This window comes from Cibotium barometz, chromosome 32 (genome assembly GCF_041138505.1).
Source record: "Cibotium barometz isolate CiBa-2024 chromosome 32, ASM4113850v1, whole genome shotgun sequence".
Lineage (NCBI taxonomy): Eukaryota > Viridiplantae > Streptophyta > Polypodiopsida > Cyatheales > Cibotiaceae > Cibotium > Cibotium barometz.
The window spans coordinates 50,149,507-50,170,403 of NC_141077.1; the positions used below are offsets into that span (position 1 = coordinate 50,149,507).

The 20,897-nt window shown below is 45.2% G+C and overlaps 1 protein-coding gene and 1 pseudogene across 4 annotated transcripts in view; one reads left to right on the top strand and one right to left on the bottom strand.

Annotated features, from left to right (window-relative positions):
- The window catches only part of LOC147620307 (dynamin-2A-like), a 112,718-nt gene that overhangs the window by 36,944 nt on the left and 54,877 nt on the right, over positions 1-20,897 (bottom strand). For all 3 annotated transcript variants that reach the window (XM_086772503.1, XM_086772502.1, XM_086772504.1), the window contains 2 exons: positions 16,653-16,736; positions 16,440-16,567 (listed from right to left, as the gene is read on the bottom strand). In XM_086772503.1, coding sequence (XP_086628629.1) covers positions 16,440-16,567; positions 16,653-16,736 — 212 coding nt within the window. The remainder of the gene's footprint in view (positions 1-16,439; positions 16,568-16,652; positions 16,737-20,897) is intronic.
- On the top strand, positions 7,013-7,760 carry LOC147620308 (uncharacterized; annotated as a pseudogene). Its single transcript, XR_015261771.1, has 2 exons — positions 7,013-7,105; positions 7,204-7,760. The product of XR_015261771.1 is annotated as an uncharacterized LOC147620308 (transcript).

The window sequence follows — 20,897 nt, forward strand, 5'->3', positions numbered from 1 at the left end:
GAGTTTAAGCAAATCTTCTCTTCCTTATGGTTGACACCGACTTTTGAGGTGGATGTTATGACAGCTTGGCATCGATTAGATTCCAGAGATTGTAACAACCTGGAAGAATATAACAAGAAATTTTGGGATGCTCTGCTACCGGTCACATCCTTTAGGCCCGTGTCACTAGTTGAGCAGATAGAGACTTATTGCTGTGGGTTACCCAAGGAGCTTCGAGATTATCGCATCAAAACAAAGGTCATTAATATGACTCAGATGAGAGAAAATGCTCAAACTGGATATGCCATGCTTACTGGTCAGATGTCAGGATTCAAGGATCAACGTCTCTTCTCCAAGAAAGCATCAAAGGAGTCGAAAGAGACCAAAAACATTGAACCACGAGAGAAGGGGCAATCCAAGAAGAGAAAATTTCAGCACTTTCCTCAAAGGATAGATGAAGAAAGGAAAGAGCTTATAGTTGGCAACAAATGTTTCTCTTGTGGAGAAGCGGGGCACCGGTACTATAGGTGTACGAAGAGAGCACCTAAAAACGCAGATGATTCATAGGAAGAGCCTAAAGCAAAGAAACAGAAACCGTCTGCTAGACTAGTACCTGACTTAATAGGATTGAAGCAAGGAGATGCATCTTCAGAGTTATGCAGAGCATGGGGAAGACTTCGAGATAGGAGGTTTTGATCTTTTTCGATCCTACGGTTCATGCAAACTTCATCACCCTCGAGCTTGCCGCAAAGTTGGGCATCAAACCAGAGGAGATGGGTGTGTTGCATGAGGCTACTTTGGCTTGTCCTTGACATTCCGTTGAGGTTACACCGATCATTGAGAAATTGCGTCTCAGTGTGCAGACTTACACGGACAGAGGATAATTTCTTCATTATGCCTTTGGAGGGTTGTGATGTTTTGTTGGGTGTGCCTTGGTGCCATAAGCTTAAAGTGGTAGTAGATACTTTCAACAGGAAAATCTCTCTCACTAATAAGAATAAGGAACACACTCTTGATGTAAAGCTTAAAGGGGAATCTATTCCTGTTGTATCGGCCTTGGCCATTTCTCGTTTAATAAAGAAACATCTTTCTAATTACTTACTATTTGTCAAAGAGAATCAGGATACCACAGATTCTAACTTGTATGAGTTGGATAAGAAAAGATTGGATTTTCTCAAAAGCTTTCAAGATTGTTTTGCAGGCTTTGCCACGGGAATTGCCGCCTGCTAGGCCTGAAGATCATGGGATTAATTTGATTCCTGGAAGTTCACCACCGAATAAGCCACCCTATAGGGTGAGTAGAAGAGATTATGAGCCAAGTGCGTGATCTGTTGGACAAAGGGTTGATTCAGCCCAGCTCCTCGCCCTATTGTTCACCAGTGCTTTTGGTACAAAAGAAAGATGGTTCTTGGCGGATGTGCACTGATTTCAAGGCACTCAATAAGATTACCATCAACAACAGATTCCCTATACCTCGGATCGATGATATTTTGGATCGGTTACAGGGAGCAGCTTACTTCAGTAGCATTGATCTGAAGAGTGGTTATCATCAAATTCGCATCAGGCCAGAAGATGTGCATAAGACAGCTTTCAAGACAACTTTTGGACTCTATGAGTTTTTGGTCATGCCTTTTGGTCCTACGAATGCTCCAGCAACTTTTAACAGGATGATGGATCGGATTTCTCGACCCCACCGTGCTTTTGTGGGCACTTTCTTTGATGATATGATTGTGTTTTCTCACTCAGAGAAGGAGCATCGGGAGCATTTGACCAAAGTCTTTGAGGAGCTCAGAAAGCATAGGTTGGTTGTCAATGGAAAGAAGAGTGAATTTTTCATGCAAGAGATTCACTTTCTTGGGCATATAGTGTATAAGGATGGCGTCGAGATGGATCCAGCGAAAGTTCAGCGAAAGTTGAAGCGATAAAGAATTGGCCGGATTTACAGACTATTCATGATGTGAGAAGTTTCTTAGGACTTTGTTCATATTACAGGAGGTTTATCCGATTCTTTGCAGAAATTGCTTCACCTTTACATCACCTGACCAAGAAGGATGTACAATTCCGATGGACAATTAAGGAAGTGGAAGTTTTCAATAAGCTTAAGGAAAGCTAACCACTGGTCCAATTTTGGTTTTACCAGATCTTCATAAACCTTTTGTGGTACAGTGTGATGCATGCGGGAATAGCATTGGAGCTATTCTTATGCAAGATGGACATGTTATTGCTTATGAGAGTAGAACTCTATCACCAGCAGAAAGGAATCTACAAGTATATGAGAAGGAGCTTCTTGCGATTATTCATGCTCTTTCTACTTGGAAGCATTACCTTCTTGGGGCTGATTTCATTGTTCAGAGTGATCATCATACTCTTCGCTATTTCCTTACCCAAACGAAGCTTTTAGAGACGCATATGAGATGGGCAAACTTTTTGTCCATGTTTCACTTTTAGATTATTCATGTGGATGGCAAAAAGAATGTGGTAGCGGATGCCTTGTCTAGGAAACCACATGTGGCCGCCGTCTCCATTATCTTTCATCATGAACTTGATGATATGCGAGAACAGTATGCTCATGACTCAGATTTTGATCGTTTAACCGAAGAGAGCGAGTTGATCATTATTCTCTCAAGGAAGGAATTTTGATGATGCATGACAAATTGTGTCACACCTGAGTTGAGGCAGAAGGTTTTGATAGAATGCCATGCTCCACCTTATGCAGGCCATCGTGGTATTGAGGCTACAGTGAAGGCTTTGGAGGCATTCTTTTATTGGCCTACTATGCGCAGGGATGCTGATGCTTTTGTTCGTGATTGTATCATTTGTCAGAAGGTGAAGTATGACTATCAAAAGACACCTGGGTTACTTCATCCTTTGCCTATTCCAGATAGACCGTGGGAGAGTATTGCTATGGATTTTATCTTTAATCTTCCTAAGACAAAGAGTGGGAATGATGGCATCTGGACTATCGAGATCGTTTCAGCAAGCAGGCTCATTTCATTCCAGTCAAGAAGAAGATTAATGCAGAGCAAATGGAGAGGATATTTTTGACGAATATCTTCAAATACCATGGGATGCCCACATCTATTGTCAGTGATCTCGAACGACAAGTCTATTTTGGAGAGCATTGTTCGAGAACATGAAGACTTCGTTGAAGTTCTCATCGTCTTTTCATCCACAAACAGATGGGCAATCCGAAATTGCCAACTCAGTTGTATTGGATCTTCTAAAGTGTTATGTTTCGGATCATAAGGAACAGTGGGAAAAGTATCTTTCTTTGGTGGAGTTTGCTTACAACACCATTCACACTTCGACAGGTAACGCACCTTTCGAGACTGTGGAAGGCGGGAAGAAAGTACCTCCAATCCTGCATACAAAAGATAAGATGTTCGAGGCAGATCGTTTTGTGGAGAATATGGATGAAGCTTACAAAAAGGTCAAGGTGGCTCTTCAAAGGACTCAAGAGAAACAGAGAAAAGCCGCAAACCTTCACCGTCGATCATTGGTTTTTGATTTGGGTGATTGGGTGCTTTTGAGATTTGAGAAGGCTAGACTCAGGAAAATGAAGGATAAACAGAGCTTATATCCTAAATTGAGTATGCGGTACTACGGGCCTTTTCAGGTGATTGAGAAGATGAGTGATGTTTTCTATCGTCTTCAGTTACCGGATCATTGGAAGATTCATAATGCATTTCATGTGAGTCTTCTTAGACCTTTCAGAGGTACGGTGCCTACAAACCAAGTTGATGAGCCGCAACCAAAGGTAGAAGAACTTGATGAGATTCTTCAACCGGAACAAATTTTGGAACATAAAGAAAGAAAAGTCAAAGGAAAAGTTTCACGTCGATATGTGGTGAAGTTTGTGAACTATTCACCTATGGATTCGAAGTGGACGGAGGAGGGTGACTTGGTAGATTCACCGAGGATACTACAACTTTACCTCAAGTCTTTTGGTTTGGAGCCTACCTTAGAAAGTGCTTCAACAGGTTCAGCTATGGATTCTGGAGTACTACTTGTTACTCAAGAGGGGGGTGACTCCGCTCCTTTGTCACAAAGTTCACTTGGATGAGATCTGGAAGTCGCTTGGTGTTCTTATCAGCACACGCGAGATACTGAACTAACAGTATATCTGCCTATGGGATTTCTATGATATATGTGTACTAGTCACATGGTTTGGTTCATGCATATACGAATCTCTTCAGAGAATGGAGACACCTATTCTAGACTTTCGTTTGATATGCATCAGTGTTTATTCTTGTTCATGATGTATTGCTGATTGTGGGTCCTGTGGGATGGCCATGAGCACAGCAAGTAAAGCATCCAGGGGGACATGACTATTCACGAGGTGGATGCTCTCAATTTATGTATTTCGATGTTTTGTTTCAGTTGGCAGGACATAACTTTCTCGTTGTTCTCTTAGGTTTTGTTTCAGTTGGCAGATCCTTTGAATGAACAATCGAGGACGATTGCTTTGCTTTAAGAGGGGGATATGTTACAGGACTGAGTATTTTACCTCTTTATCTTAAGCATTGTAATCATGTTTTAAGCATGTTTAACATTCACTAATCATGTTTGGATCTGTGTATGCATATGTAAGTTCATACACGTGTGAGGATACAGATACATGTTTAGTGTGTGTCTGAGTACATGTTTGTGCATGCCCATTCGTATGTACATGTGCATGTTTTTGGTTTCTCTTACCTTGCTGGAGATGTAGCAATCTCTCTCTCTCAAGGATATTTATGGGTCATCTCTACAAGTACAAGAAGTACTGGCACAATGACACGTGGCACACGTGGCATAGGTGACGTGGCAAGGACTAGGCTGCAGCTGACGTGTGGCTGAGGCACACAATAGCACAGGTGGCAGGAAAGCGCAGGCGACTGGCAGCATAGGACTGCACGTGTGCAGGTGCTGCCACGTGGGCAGGTAGCCGGCTGCACTGCAGTGCCTGGGTGCAGCCGAGCGGGAGAGGGAGAGAGAGAGAGAGAGAGAGAGAGAGAGAGAGAAAGAGGCGCTGCCGGGACAGGCGAAGCATGGGCACCATGCAGCAAGTGCAAGGCGAGCAGAAGCAAAGCGCGGGCACCGGGCAGCAAATCGCGTAGGGAAAAAGCACATGAGAAAAGCGTCGGGCAGCCCAAATGCAGCATAGAAAAAAAAACTATTCGCCATGTTTATTTTTACTTTTTTTATGAAAAAAAGAAAAGGAGAGAAAAGCTATTTTATGGTTTTTGGAAAAAAAAAAAGCCTTTGTAATAGATTTTTCCAAGGGGAAAAGAAAAGCATAGCTTTTTCCCCCAAACTCGTATAAATAAGGGGCCAAGGCCCTTGTATCCCACAACACATCTTGGGTGAAAGCTTGAAGGAGATCTCCTCCCCGTGGATCAAGGAGGAATCTTCTCGGGAATTGTACAAGGGCTACGCCGACTTTGAGTTATAAATAAATACCTACGAGGGCGCCACGCTTTGAGGCCAATTGGTCTTTTGTGCAGGGGAACTCTAGCTCCACTTATTTAATTTCTTCTTCTTCCAAATTTATTATTCCAGTTCGCAAAGTGATAAAAGTGTGATTAAGTGTGTTCACCGCCCGTCAAGTTGCTAAAGGCCGGTTTCAATGTGTTACCTTGTCAAGATTCCTCATCAGGTTTTCAGATTCCAAATGAGGCCAGTTGGCCCCATTGAGCCCCCCAACGAGCCCCTCCCTGCATCCTCCCTCTCAGCCGCTTCCGTCTCCCTCTTCCCAGCTTCCCCATCCCCATCTTCCTAAGCATGATCTGAGCTAGGACCAGGGGGAGCCACCAAAGGCGGACTCTTGGACTGGCGACGAGGACAAGCTCCGGTGCGATGCCCCATCTTTGTGCATATGAAGCATCGGCCTCGGAGGCTAGAGTACTCTGCTCTCTGCAGGATGGGGTCTCCCAGAGGCAAGGAAGGGATATGACATGAGGCACTATCTCTGGCGAGACAATACAAATGTGAAGGGATGGAATCCCGATCGCACGTGCGAGTGCCAAAGCAGCACTAGGCGGGATTCCATCATTCTCCGAATGACTCCACCGATTAGGATATGGTGAGACCCTCCAAGACCACGTTTGCCTACATATTCTTGGTCTTGGATAGGCTCTACAAGATAAGAGATTCACTATCATCAACAGTTGTGGACCCAAGGTGGCGACAGATGCATCATTCAGAGGATGAGCGTACAAAATACTTGCAGAGGCGGATCCTGGATGATGATTTTTGGCAGCAAGTTCATAGCCTTTCAGTTGCACTTAAGCCCGTGTATGTCCCTCTCCGACTTACAGACATGGAGGGCTCAACTTTGGGGCTGGTCTTTCATTTGTTTATGCAAATGAAAGACCATGTTGCTCAGTGCTCCATGATGACTGCTCAACAGTAAGCAATAGTTCTAATTTCTTCCTCTTTCTTTGATTTTTATGACTTCCCGATTCTCATGACATGTCAGGACTGACATGTGTACACTTAGCACTATAACCTAAGACATGTATTTTCAATCTCTCATTTTCAGCCGAGGTGAGATCTTGGACATTGTAGACAAACTGGTGGACATTCATGAGCCGTCCCATCCATGCGATGGCTGCCATGCTCCATCCTCTCTACAGGTCGCCAGAGCTATGGAATAATACTGCTTTGAGCATGAAGCAGTCAGAGTATGTTGGAAGGATGTTCTCAGAGGAGGAGCAACTTCAGACCGATAGACAGTTCACCACGTACATGAGTGGTATTGGTGCTTCATTTGCGAGACCTGTGTCATTGAGGAAGGAAGCCATGAAATTCCCTTTGACATGGTGGCACTCTTCTGGAAGGGTTGGTCTTCCAAACCGTTCACGCTTTGCTCTTCCTGTTCTATCTCAGGTAACTTGTAATTAATCTCTAAAGTATGGTCTTCAAAAGTGAAGCTTGATGTTTTAGCATTAAAAGATTTACAAATTTGCTCGCATTGCACTCATTTTTGCACAGGATTGCTCAGCTGGAGCATGTGAGCGGAACTGGAGCTCATACTCTCTTATACACACCAAGATTCGGAATCGACTTAGTAGAGAAGTTGGTGTACTGCAGAGCTAACATGAGGCTCGTGCGAAGCTACCATGCTTTGGGGTCACCGAAGCAGGTATAAATTGGAATTTGGACTCAAGAAGAACTTAGAAGTATAAATTTTTTTCTAGTTCAATGAATATCCAATATGCAGTTTCTGGCATGTTTAAACAGGTTGATCCAACACTACTCAAATTGGTAGATGAACCCAGTCCGGAGCTTGTGGATCGGCAGATTAGAGATGAGCAAGATGAGATTTTGAGAGCTTTACATAGAGAGCTTGAGAGCGTGGATCGTTGTGTGACCCGCTCACGTGCACGATCTCTCAGCATTCCTCTACGCCAGGCAGCTCCAGATCCAAGCTCTGCGAGACGAGAGAGCATTCGCAGGGGAAAGCTTCCAGTTCGTCGCACCCAACAGAGGCGTGCAAATGAGGCTGTCGAACTCATTCACACTTAGATTCCCGAGGCACATGACGAGGATGCACTGGAGCTTGTTGTTGCTGAGCCAGAGTTCGATGAAGAGGGCAATGGTATCAATGATGGAGACATGCTCTCTTCAGAAGACACATCATCTTCATCTGATGATGAGATTTGAGACTCTTGCGTCTAGACTCTAGAGTCTAGACAACTGTAGTGTTTCATTGTTTTGCTTTTTGCACTTGTGGACCAGGACATGTGCTGTAGACATGATATTTGTACTCTCTTTTATCATCTATGACTTTCATGGTTCTTGCTTATATCACTATGACTGTTGACATGAGGTATTGTGTAATGGGCTTGGTAACTGATAATTGATTTAAACTTTAAGTAATGAGGTTCAGTCTTTATTTTAAGTATTTTGGTTGCTATGTCTACAAAATATTCAGGTTTCTAGGACTATTTACAAATGGTACGTACTGTTTACGTACCTTAAAATTTGTTCCGTACAGAAGTACGTTCCGTACGTACTGATAGCGTGTCGTACACTACGTACCTTTCCACCTTGGCTGGCACTGGCATAGCTCTCTTCAAGAAATCTGTGAGCTCGGACTGTTTCCCACCCCTAGTGGGAGCGGGTGTCTGGAGGAGTCTCTCTCGAGAACTATGAAGCTCTAGTAGTAGTCTGCCAAGCTGTCGTCGCTGGTCCGAGGCCTCCATCAACTGATGTAGTGAAGAGTGCTCCTCAAACAATCCTGCATATCTATCTCTGACCCCCTGGTGGGCTCTACATCTACATACAAAGTGATCCTCAGTCTCCACCTCCTCTCGCGGCACAATCTGCATATCCACTCAGCTCTGGGAACCCGTGCCGCTCTCCCAGCCTCTATCTCTAGCTGATGTGATGAGACTCGTAGCAGTCCAATAGCAACGCGAGAGCTGTGTGGCATGTATACATCCATGTACCGCGGTCGATGTATAAACCCATCCCCTGAGATGCTCATAACGTGGTCTTTGTAATACAGCATCTTCGGTGGTAGTGGACTCTCTGGTGCTGTCCATGTCTCCTGTATGTAGTGCTGCCATATGTCCTGTCTCATCACCCTGTTCCTCTCATTGAGAGAGAGGTAACCCCGTGGAGCAGACTGATCATACTAAAAAGGTGGCAACCGCTCAATGTCTATCCCATGATGTGAGAACCACTGTAGCATCTGTGCATACCAAGATCCAGTGTGTCCAACCTCGGCCAGCTCTCTGGATGCTTCAAAAGCTCGGCGGGATAATCTCTCCGTGGGCATCTCCCTCATCCTGTATATAAAGGAGATCATCTGGAACAATGCCTCCACTGCCATAGGTGGTGCAGCTAACTCAGCTCGAACAATGTCGTGCGGGACGGATGGTTTGCTGCGTATTATCCTCGAGAGCATCAAGATCTGTCTCTCTCCAGTTGTACCCATGTGGAGGCTGCAAGCCCTGTGCCCAAACCGCTGCTCCATACATCAAGGCTGGTGTCACTAATGTATCAAAGAGCCACCCCTTCGTGCGGGGTTCCTGAAAATGTGCCTCATGACACTGACGCTCAAGGCCAGCAAGAGCTGCATACCCCCGGGTCACTCTGTCTCGGACTGCCTGAGCCATGGAGAAGCATCCAGCTAAACTAGTAAATGTGATGCCAAGGTAAACATAAGAGCTCACCACCTCGACCCGCCCTCCTGCTAATGTGAGAGTAGTGTGGCTCCTGACTGTGGGTGAGGTGTGGAAGATCATAACCTTGGTTTTCCCAAGGTTCACTGTCAGACCCTGCTGTGCGCAGAAGTCATCAAGAGCCACAAGGTGTCTTTGAAGCCCAACCTGCGTGTCGGATACCAAGACGATGTCATCAGCATAAAGCATAACATGGACAGTAATACCTGATAGCTCAACCCCAGAGCCTCCTCCCTATGTGATGTAATCGACCACCTCATCAATATAGAGCTCAAAGAGCGTGGGGGAAAGCGGGCACCCTGCTTCACACCAATGGTGCTAGCAACTGTGTCGGACAAGCCTCCTCGGAATCGAACTCTCCCAAAGACCTGCTCATATAGCCTGTATATGCCCCACATCATGTCTGAAGGTATGCCTAGTGTCTATAGTCGCCGAAAGAGGCGCTCTCTAGGCACAATATCAAATGCCTTCCGGAAATCCACAAAGCAACAATAGAGTCGTTCCCTCCGTGCCTTGGCCTGATCAATCAGGCACCTCAATGTAAAAATGTGGTCGATGGTCGAGAAGGCTCGTCGGAAGCCTGCCTGGCCTGCTGCTCTCAATCCCCCAACCTCTGCATGAGTGCTCAGCTCTGCCTCCAAAACTACCCCGTATAGTTTGGCCAATATATGGCCAATCATGATGGTCCTGTAGTTCCCGGGGTCTAGTACATCTCCCGCTTTATGGATCGGCACAATAGTGTGCATCGTCCACTCAGCCGGAAACCACTCTGACATAGCTCTATTGAAGAGATGAGCAAGAAATGGTGCCAATGTATCAATAGCATAGATGAGATGCTCTCCCTGTAATCCTGTATGATCTGTCGCCCGTCCATGGAGTCGACATATGGCCCTCCTAACCATAGGTGGGGTGAAGAAGGTGGAGACTGTGGAGCATGGCTCTGTGGACTGTGGTATAGGGGGCTGTGCAGGCACATCATAAAGTCTCTCTGCATATGTCTGCTAGGTCTGAGGATCGGTAATAGGTGTGGGAGGACGGGGCTCTCTGAGTCTCTTCCAATTAGCAGCAGCATCTCTACTCATGAGCATGTGATATGTGTCCCAGTACTGAGCCTCCTCACTCATAAGCTCGCCGCCTACGGCGGGTGAGAGTATGCATCCTCTTGCCTGCCTGCCTCTGGGTGATCTCCTCGCGAGCCCTCTGCACTCGGAGACTGCGGTAAAGGTTTCTGCACTCATCATCATACCATCGGTTATGGGGCATGCTCCCAGATGTAGATGGCTGTCCTGTCTGTATGTGGTATGGGAAACTCCTCGCGGCTGCGAAGTGCAGTACATGTGAGAGCTGGGAGGTGAGCATAGCCATGGGTGCGGATCTAAGGCAAATAGCTGATCATGAACATGATAGTCGTACACATCGGCTAGGTCCTGAGTGAAGTGGAAAATAGTGCGTGGTGGCTATATGATGGGTAGGTGGGTCTCCAGTAAGCTACTGAAAGGAGGCACAACATGGGCAGCGTGAGAGGGGGGGAGGGACACAAGCAAGGACAGAGCGAAACGAGAGGGGCAAAGGCTGGAGGGGGACGTAAGCGAACAGAGGGAGCACACGCGGAAAGAGGGGGCGCAGGCGGGAAGAGGGGGTGAGAGGGGGAAAAGACAAGGGCAAGAGGGGGCGCAGTCGAAAAGAGGAGGCGAGAGGGGGTGCCTAAGGAGCCGGGTCAACGAGAGGGAGCGCAAGCGTGGACTTTTAAAAGTCTTCCCATGGATCAAACACTTGCATCCACCCAGCACCTCAAAGGGAGTCTTAGAGGGATTGGTCAAATTGATGCAGCTATACCTCATGAGTGAATTACAAGCACATTTCATGAGCAGCATCATCCTAGGTGGATGGGTATTTTCTCAATGACAAGAGTGCCATTCATAGTCACAGCAGGAAACGCCGTTCTTTGTGGTCTGGAATGGCAGAACGACGTTTCCCTTTCATGTGGAACGCCGGAACGGCTGGGAACGGTTGCTGACATGGCATGCATTTGGGAACGGTTTGTGCCGTTTCAAGAACGATGTTCCCGTTTTTGGAACGGCCGTTCCATGTGACGGCCTGGCATGCACCGGCTGTCATGCTGCAATTTAAGGTACCTAGGTACTAAAGTACCTTCAAACGGGTACTTGCCCCGTTGATAAGGACTAAATTTTAAAAAAAAAACGGGCTGCTACTTTATGTGTGTTGGCCACCCCACCTTGGGATTGACAAGAGACTCAAGCTCCTTCAAAGTACACAGCAGTGAGCAGTGTATTCCTCCTCATCACTTTCATCTTCTTCTCCTTCAATCATCAAGGATTCAATGGCACCTACAACTTTAGGCAGCAAGCGGTCCAAGAAGCAAGCTACTTGGTCATGGTGGGAAGAGGTGGACTTGATGAGACATGCAAGTGAAGGTGCCAAGAAATGGAAGTACCGGTATTGCAAGCAAGCAATGACAAGAGGTACAATCGTGTACGAGCTCATTTGATGCATGGACCTGGCCATGATGTGGCTTTTTGTCTATAAGTTCCACCAAAGAAGAAGAAAGAGTTACAAGAAAGGCTCAATGCACAGCTGTTTCGAGCACCACCTACAAGGTTTGTGGCTGTAAATCCCTCTTTTTTTTGGTTCTAGTGCATCTAGTAGTACTTATGCAGCACGGACTGGGAGTACCGATCTACTCCCGGTAATCCTCTTGGGCCTTTTGTTTGCCCCACATCACAAGGTGGCCAAAGAGCTATTCTTGGTTCATGGGATCCTCCAAAACGAGAAGTTGTGGATGCTGTAATGGCTAGGTTTTTCTTTCATGATCACATAGCATTCAATGTGGCAAGATCACCATATTTCCAAGAGATGGTCAATGCAATTGCTGGATTTGGACACACACATACTCCTCCATCATAAGAGACTTTGAGGACCACTTTGCTGAAAAAAGGAGAAAGAGGCCATTGATGCACCATCAGAGAATATTCGTGTTGGGGGGAAGAGGAATGGGGTATCTCTTTATCACTGATGGCTGGAGTGACTCTCACTCTCACACCATCCTTGTATTTGTGGCTTATCCACGAGGTGGTGTGCATTTCTTATTCTCGCATGATGCATCTAAAACAAGGAAGAGCTCCAATGTGTTTGATGAGGAGTGGGAAAATGTTGTTGACACCATCGGCCCAGAAGATGTGATTCGGGTCATAGGGGATGGAGGCGTATCAAATAAAGCGGCAGGGGCAAACTTAGAGTTGAGATATCCCCATATCACATTCACTCGTATCGCACATGGACTAAATGATTTGTTGAAGGACATAGGTGATTTGCCATGGATGGCACCTATACTTGAAAAAGGGAGAGAGATTGTCAGTTTTATCACTCGTCACCACTATATTCTCTCAGAGTTTAGAAAGAGGTCTCCCCAAAAGGATATCTTAAAATACTCTAAAACCCGTTTTGCCTACAATTTTATTATGTTGGAGACGCTTCAAAAGGTGAAAAATGTTTTGAAACAGCTTGTGGTGAGTGATCAATGGATTGATTGGCCCACCTCTCGTTCAATTACAGGTAATGTGATTCATGATGCACTTTGGGCTGATGTGGTCCATCTTAATGTTGTTGTGAAGCCCATCATTCACATGTTCAGGATTGCAAACAACCTTGCATTGGCAAGGTTTATGAACACATGGACAAGATGATAGAATGCATTGGAGAGGTGGAGCCTATGAGGGAAGGCAAGAGGAGTTGAGAGCGATTTCCCAAACTCGATGGGATAATTATCATTCACCCTTGCACATGAATATCCAGCTAGGGGGCCTTGAAACTCTTTTCCCTGGTACCCGAGACAAAACCTAACCAAATTCTTAATTGGATCCCATCACTATAGTTTTGCTAGATCTAGAATTCCAAGGGTGCAGCCAAGAGACTCATGACAAGGTCGTAGATGGTTGGGAGGAAGCATTGGGAAAATTGGTGCCAGATCCTTCCAAAAGGAGGTCTATCAAAGATCAATTATCAATTTATAGACGCAAGCAAGGAAATTGGTTCAGCAGATGCGCAGAGAAACAACTGCAGTGTGTGTGTTGCCTTATGGTGGGAGGATTATGGCTGAGCTTCAACGTCTTGCCATTCGTATTTTGAGCCAAGGAGCTAGTTCCTCTCCTATCGAGCAATTGTGGAGCGTATTTAGCCACATTGCCTCAAAGAAGTGGAACCGACTTGCTACATAAAGAACCAATGATTTCGTTTGTCTCTGCAAATCTATGACTACTTACTCAGCTCTACAGTCCAGAGGCATACGGTTTCGTTGATGCCCACCCTTCTTAACATTCAAATAATGATTCAGTGCAGATGGAAGGGGGGCCATGACGATGAGATTGGGAGCTCTTCCAAGCAATTGATGATGATTTAGTTGCTGGTCTTCACATTTGATATGTTGTACTTCATCTTTTAGTTTTCTCTCATTTGACATTTGGGAATTGCTCATGCAAATTGCATCTATCTTTGTAGCTCCTACGCATTGCGCCTCTCTTTGTATTGTTTGAACTTTCAAAAGTTGATTATGTAATCTAGATCTATTTCTATTTCTTGTGTACTCAAGTCTCATAATCAATGGCTATGTATAATGTATCATGTTTGTCATGTTTTAAATGAAAGATCAATAGCTTTATATATGTGTGTGTGTTTGTGTGTGTGTGTGTGTCCACGCACGCACGTTTATGTGGCATTCCCATTCATGTTCCCTATATGCCATTCCCTATCGGACGGTTCCTGTTCCCTTTGCGTTGTGACTATGGTGCCATTACAAGTGTTAGCCTTGCTAAATCAAGATGAGAAGGGAGATTGTGTTTTTTATTCTATCCAACCAAGATGGAGATTGATAAGATGTCACACGCACAAGAGTAGTTAGTCACTCACGGAAGCACTCTCATATTCACCCTCCCCCTGATATGGTGGCCCAAGGGTCTTGGTGCTTATGGTTCTATGGTGGATGTCCTATCACATATCCTCATTGGGATCCGGTGTAGAGTTGCTCATAGAATTTGGAGCTCTATCACTCAGCTTACGAGCAGATTGAGGAGAGATACCATCTATGTTACTTAAGGTTCTATTGCTTGGTGACTCAATCTAGTACACCTATATTTTCTGCATGTAGGGATTTGGACACCACCATAATGATATGCAGAGGTGTGGCCCAACGTTGCATGCTACTAGATATTCCTTATACACAATATACCCCACCTCTGCAAAGGATTGATAATACTCGGGATCATGGAATCTTTTTCTCATCAACCCCCACAAGACTCTCTTGGCACCATTGAGTCCGAGATTGGTTGAGATCGCCATACATTGTGGGATGCGGCTTTTTTGTTCCGACTTCTAGTCATGATTTTGCATGGCTATTCTTACTTAATAATAGAAGATTCGTTTTGCAGCCCCCATACCACCCCCCCCCCCCCCCCGACCCAAAAAAAAAAGAAAAAAAACCCTTTTTATGTAGGCCATATTTTTGTAGGGATGACTACTAAATTTATGCAAATGTAGATTAGGAATGTCTTTGACCAAGCTTTTACTGCATATGCTGACATGTATGCAATTCCCGATTTCAATTGGGACTCAAATCATTTTTAGTTACCTCCAAGTCCACCAACTTTTGTTTACTATGATAGTAAAGACTTGAAAAAAAATATTAGTGTAGCATCTAGACTTTTTGTGGACACTATATGTTAGGTTTTTTATAGAAAATATGGACATACAAAGATGGTAGGGTAGAAGGGATTGGTAAGAATAAATTTCCAATACTGCAGCTAGTTCAAGCGGCTAAACTACTCAAAGGACTCTGAAAAAGAAGAAGTTAATCTATGTAGTAAAGCTTAACCCACCAACAGGGAAGGAACTAAACTAAAGTAAGATTGAGTAAATATGCACGTGTTTCCAAAGGAGTTAAGAGAGATGCCTCCAATTCATGAAGTAGATCACAAAATAGAATTACTTCTTGGAGCCCAACCCATAGCCAAGCGAGCCTACAAAATGGATGTTTCAGAACTCAAGGAACAATCAAGATAATTAGTAGACCAAGGCTTTATTTAGCCCAATGATTCATCATTGTGTGGGGAGCTCTTGTACTTTTCCAGAAAAGGAAGGATGGAACCCTTAGATTATACATAGATTATTGGGATTTAAACCAACTCACGAAATATCCAATCCCTAGGATAGACGAGGTTTTGGATCGTTTACATGGAGCTTAAATATTCAAAAAATTTGATTTAATATCAAGATATTATCATATTAGAATTAATACTTAAGACAGTCTTCAACACCCGATATAGACATTATGAGTTCTCCGTAATGCCCTTTGGGTTAGCCAATGCCCTAGCAACCTTCAATCGATTAATGCAAGACATCTTCAGATAACACCTAGATGACTTCTTCCTCGCATTCTTTGATGATATCTTAGTTTATTCAAAGGATGTTATCAGCAGAGCAATCATCACAAAGAACATGTACGACGCAAGGTTCTAAGGAGGCTTAGAAAACATCAACTTTTTGTTGATATCATCTTAGTCTATTCAAAGGATGTTGTCAGCAGTCATCATGAAAGAAAATGTACGCAAGGTTCTAAGTACACTTAGAAAACATCAAATTTTTGTTGATATCTTAGTCTATTCAAAGGATAGCCATCACAAAAAACACGTACGCAAGGTTCTAAGGACTCTTGGAAAACACTGACTTTTCACTCAGAAAAGTAGTAACTGTATATTTTTCACTGAATAGATTAAGTACTTGGGCATTATAGTGTCAAAAAATGGGACCTCAGCAGACCCAGAAGAGGATAGAGGATTCTTGGGTTTAACACGTTGGTATAGAATCTTTATACCCAAGTATGCCAAGGTAGCTTCCCCATTGATGGCACACTTGAAAAAGAAGATTGCATTTAAATGGACACCTATGTGTCACAGTACCCCTTCAGTTGTTCAAAGGAAATTTGAGCTTCATGTTTTCTTCCAATATTTTTTCTATGTTCGTTTAGTAATGTATGTTACACTAAGAAATTCGCATTGGTGAAATAATCACATACTGAAAAAAGAAGGTTTTTGTAACCCCTAAAGGTGACATTTTTAAGTCTTCATCGGTTACCAACACTCAATACCTGAGCACTACCTATGTTACACTCAATACCTGAGCACTACCTATGTTACAACAAAAAATCCTACTCCAAACTCAAGGAAAAAAATTTGCCCGTTCACACTATTAAGACCAAAAGCATTGTTCAATATACACCTGCGTTGCACAAGCCGAATGAAGTGTTGAGGCGGTATAAATGCCCGTTCCATGTCCACTAAAGCAACAACCATCTTCCTTGACTCAGACCGGTAGTCATCAAGAGCAGCACTAGCTATTGCCACCACCTTCATCAAACATGTAAGAACTATCAAATTTTTTATCTTGTCTTACTCTATTTATCCTAAGAATACATTGCATAGTGATTCTTACCTCACGCTTGAATGGAGGATATCTTCCCAAACCTGAAGTAGACGATGCCGCAGACGAAACGATATCAATAAGAATGTGATGAACCTGTTGAAATAATTTTTGATAGTTTCATTTTATTGGCGTACAGACACACCTTTCATGATCTACACTTGGTAATCCATTTCATAGGTCAAATTGGCCTCTCTCTCTCTCTCTCTCTCTCTCTCTCTCTCTCTCTCTCTCTACCAGTCAGCCTCTACCGCCGAAGACGCTATACTACAGAGATCGGTTTATGCGTATCTCAGCGGATGGATTCATACATAGACCTGGATACATGGATGTGTACATGCCTCACAATGCCCGAGTGGCAATTGGCCAACTCAGAATGTCATCACACCAACTTGAGATTGAGGCAGGTAGGGCAACACAGATCCCCAAAGCAGAGAGGATATGTAGACTATGCCAGGAGGAGGTTGAGAGTGAGGAACATTATGTATACCATTCTATACCCCCAGTATGGTACAGGATGGATCTAGCTAGGTTGCATATCATGATTGTATACTCCATGCATATAGCTTTGCATTCTCTTGGTAGTAGAGCTCCATCACCTCCCCCACTCATTGTACTTATTGCACACCCAGATTCAGCTTTTTAGTCCAGTACTTTTTCATTTTGTTGGGATGACAGAGGATACCCCACACAGGTACATTGATTTGTCTCATAGGTCGAGTTCAGTCTTTTGGAAGACGTTAATAAAATCTTTCTTTCTTTCTTTCTTTCTCTCTCTCATTTGGCCAGTTCTTGCCTAGAGACACAGCGCCACAGAGAGACACTACTACGGACTCATACCACAGGGAGAGGTGGGCGACAGCTACTACAGCTCACTGATTTCTTCCAGAGATCTATCCTAGTGCCTATCCTGACACAAGAGGGGGTTACACTTCAGCGCGCTGCAGACCCCCAAGCCAGACAGAGACCGAGAGCACCAGGCTACCAGACTCCCAGACTACATCAGATTTGGCCACTTCTTGCCTAGAGACACAGTGCCACAGAGAGACACTACTACGGACTCATACCACAGGGAGAGGTGGGCGACAGCTCCAGCTCACTGATTTCTTCCAGAGTTCTATCCCAGTGCCTATCCTCACACAATAGGGGGTTACACTTCAGCGCGTTGCGGACCCCCGAGCAGACGGAGACCGAGAGCACCAGGCTACCAGACTCCCAGACTACACCAAAGGGAGATCACAGAGATATGGGCTCAACATCAACACCATATCGAGGAGTGGCTAGCTCACTTGCACTCACACCCAGAGATCATGCTTCGAGGTATTTTTGCCTCGCCATCGCCTATGTATCACATATTACACCCCCATTATGGTACTGGTTGGAGCTAGACAGAACTGCATTGCATTCTTGTATAACCTGCGCATATAGGTTGCATACGTAGCCTCTAGCAGTAGTGCTCCATCCATCACACCCCCCCACTAGCTCAATACTATCATAGTTTATTTCATGTCATTTTGTCATTTTTTTTTCTGCACATCCAGAAGACATTGACAGTTGTACATTGATTTGTCTCATAGGTCGAGTTCGGCCTCTAGTAGACGTTAATACAATTTTCTTCCTTTCTTTCTTTCTCAGGTCAAATTGGCCTCCACCAAACAGAAACAGATTTGTGAGGTTCTCGCCCGACATGACATCCTTCCATCACAGAGGCTTGACATTCACTCCACCATCAGATAGCTTCTCGCCAGGGCGGGTATCATCATTAGCTGATTTGAGCATATCTCAACTCAACACAGGATCGTCTCTTGATCACTCTTTCAGTTTTCCATGGCTCAGTATATCCATGGTACCATTGTATTACTTTTGGTCTCATAGGCCCTTGATTGGCCACACATTGGCCAAACTCTATGGAACAGTGCTAGAAACGGAGCTCACTTCATTTACAGAGAGACATGGATGCAAAGCCTCAACAACGGCAAGCGTTCAGAGGAGCTTCTCTACCCTTGACCACATTTTCACCCTCCATGCCATCATCGAGGAGGGTAGAGCATGACAACAAAGGATTTATGCTGCTTTGTGGATCTCTGCAAAGCTTTTGATATTGTACCCTGAGCCCCCCGCCTCCTAGTCCCATTTGACATGGTTTGGAGCATCATCGCCCTCTATGAGTCCGTCACCGGAATAGTGAGAGCCCCAGGAGGTACATCACAGGAGATTTCCAGCACTATTGGGGTGAAACAGGGCTGCCCTCTATCACCCACTCTTTTTGGCCTCTACATTGATGAGATCTCGAGCTTCGTTGACGGATTAGGCGGGGCTCGTCCCACACTGGTAGGCATATTGATCCCCATACTACGTTATGCAGATGACATCGTCCTCCTCTTAGATTCAGCCGAGGGACTTTAGAGACATTTGCACTCAACGGGACCTGTCTCTTAACCTTGGTAAAACCAAGGTAATGGTCTTCAATATTTCTCACCCCTTCACAACCAGATTGAGCTTCACATATAGAGGGGATCCTGTGGAGATTGTCTCATCCTATGTCTACCTTGGTGTCACTTTCAGTGGCCCACACTTCACCATGCTTCCCGCAACACATGCCAGATTGTCATAGGGATATGCAACCTTGAGCTTACTTGAGCGGCAATGCTTCCAGGCACATTTCTAGGAGCCCAAGACGAAGGGTGGCTTTTGGACACCCTCGTCACACCAGCCTTGATGTATGGAGTAGCCTTCTGGGGGCCAGATTTATCCGATGAGGATTGGCAGAGCGAGTTGAGAGGCCCCAGGTCATGATGTTCTCCCGTATGATCCGCAACAAACCATCAATCCCACACCAGATTATCCAAGCAGAGTTTGTTGCAATCCCGATGGTAGTGGATACACTCTTCCAGACAATTACATACCTCCATCGCATCAGTCACATGGATCCCCACACATACTCGAGGCTTGCCCTAGAGTCCTCAAGACAGCTAGCACTTGAGGGCCACTCTGGAGTATGGAATGTATTAGTTTCCACTTGGCTTCGTATGGACCGCCCACCACCCCTTCAGTACAGTTTGGACTCCCCTTTTCTCTAGCTCTCTCACGAGGATACCAACCGGGTTATCCAGTTAGATCTTCTCAGCCTCTACACCCATTGCACATGGATCACACCTCTAGACCTCCCAACAAAGATGCACTCGTACAGAGATCAATCCCTCACGCTCACTAAGGATGGATTCATCTAGCAGCCAGGCTACCTCAGTGTTCACATGTCCCATGCCATGTAGATTGCGATTGGCCAGATACGGGTTTCATCCCACCGCCTTAGAGTGGAGACAGGTAGAGCTAAGCACATCTTTAGAGCTGAAAAGCTCATACGGAGACCCAGAGAGGAGAGGATCTGCCGATTATGCCCCACAGAGGTTGAGATGGACGAGCATTACATATCCCGCTGCCCAATATACTTTGAGATCTGCGGGGGGTTTCACTGTCTGTTTCGTGAGGGATTTGGTCCACTCTCCAAGATCATTGACTTCTCGAGACAGCGTTGCCCAGGCCTCTTCCTGCTTGAGCTCCATAGACAAAAGGACACTTTCTCGAGAGAGCTTCGGCCCCAGCCCACACCCTCTCTCGAGTCTCGCCAGCCAACCATCACCAATTTCTTCCAGACCCATGAGATGGACACGGATACAGTGGCTCCTATGGACCCACCTCGCCCGAGAGGAGTTACCTCGGACTGGGCCTTCTCACTCTAGCGTGCCCCCCCCCCGCGGCACGGCCGTCCGCCACAATCCCCTCATCAGCTTCAAATCGAGGACATGCTCCACCGCCATCGAGCTACCTTTCCACGTCACATCACTAAGGGAGACCTCTCAGCCATACTCATTAGCCCCATGCTTGATATTTTGGAGAGTGGTATACCATCTATTCGGGGCTGATAATGCTCTCATGTTTTCTATGTTCCTAGCATTCCATGATCAGTCTCCATGGACGACAGTATTGTATCACCCCAGTGAGATAGATATGTTTACGTTTTGTTTCTGTTTTATTTTCCATTCCATGATGAGATATGCCATGGACACTATTGTATCACTTTGATCTCATAGGCCCATTGGGTCTTTAGTAGACACTTCATCTCTCTCTCTCTCTCTCTCTCTCTCTCTCTCTCTCTCTCTCTCTCTCTCTCTCTCTCTGTGCACGCGCTGGTGCCCATGGCGTGACGCCTTTGCTCCTTCGCTGCTCGTGCTGCGCGCTGGTGGTCTCCCTCGCTCT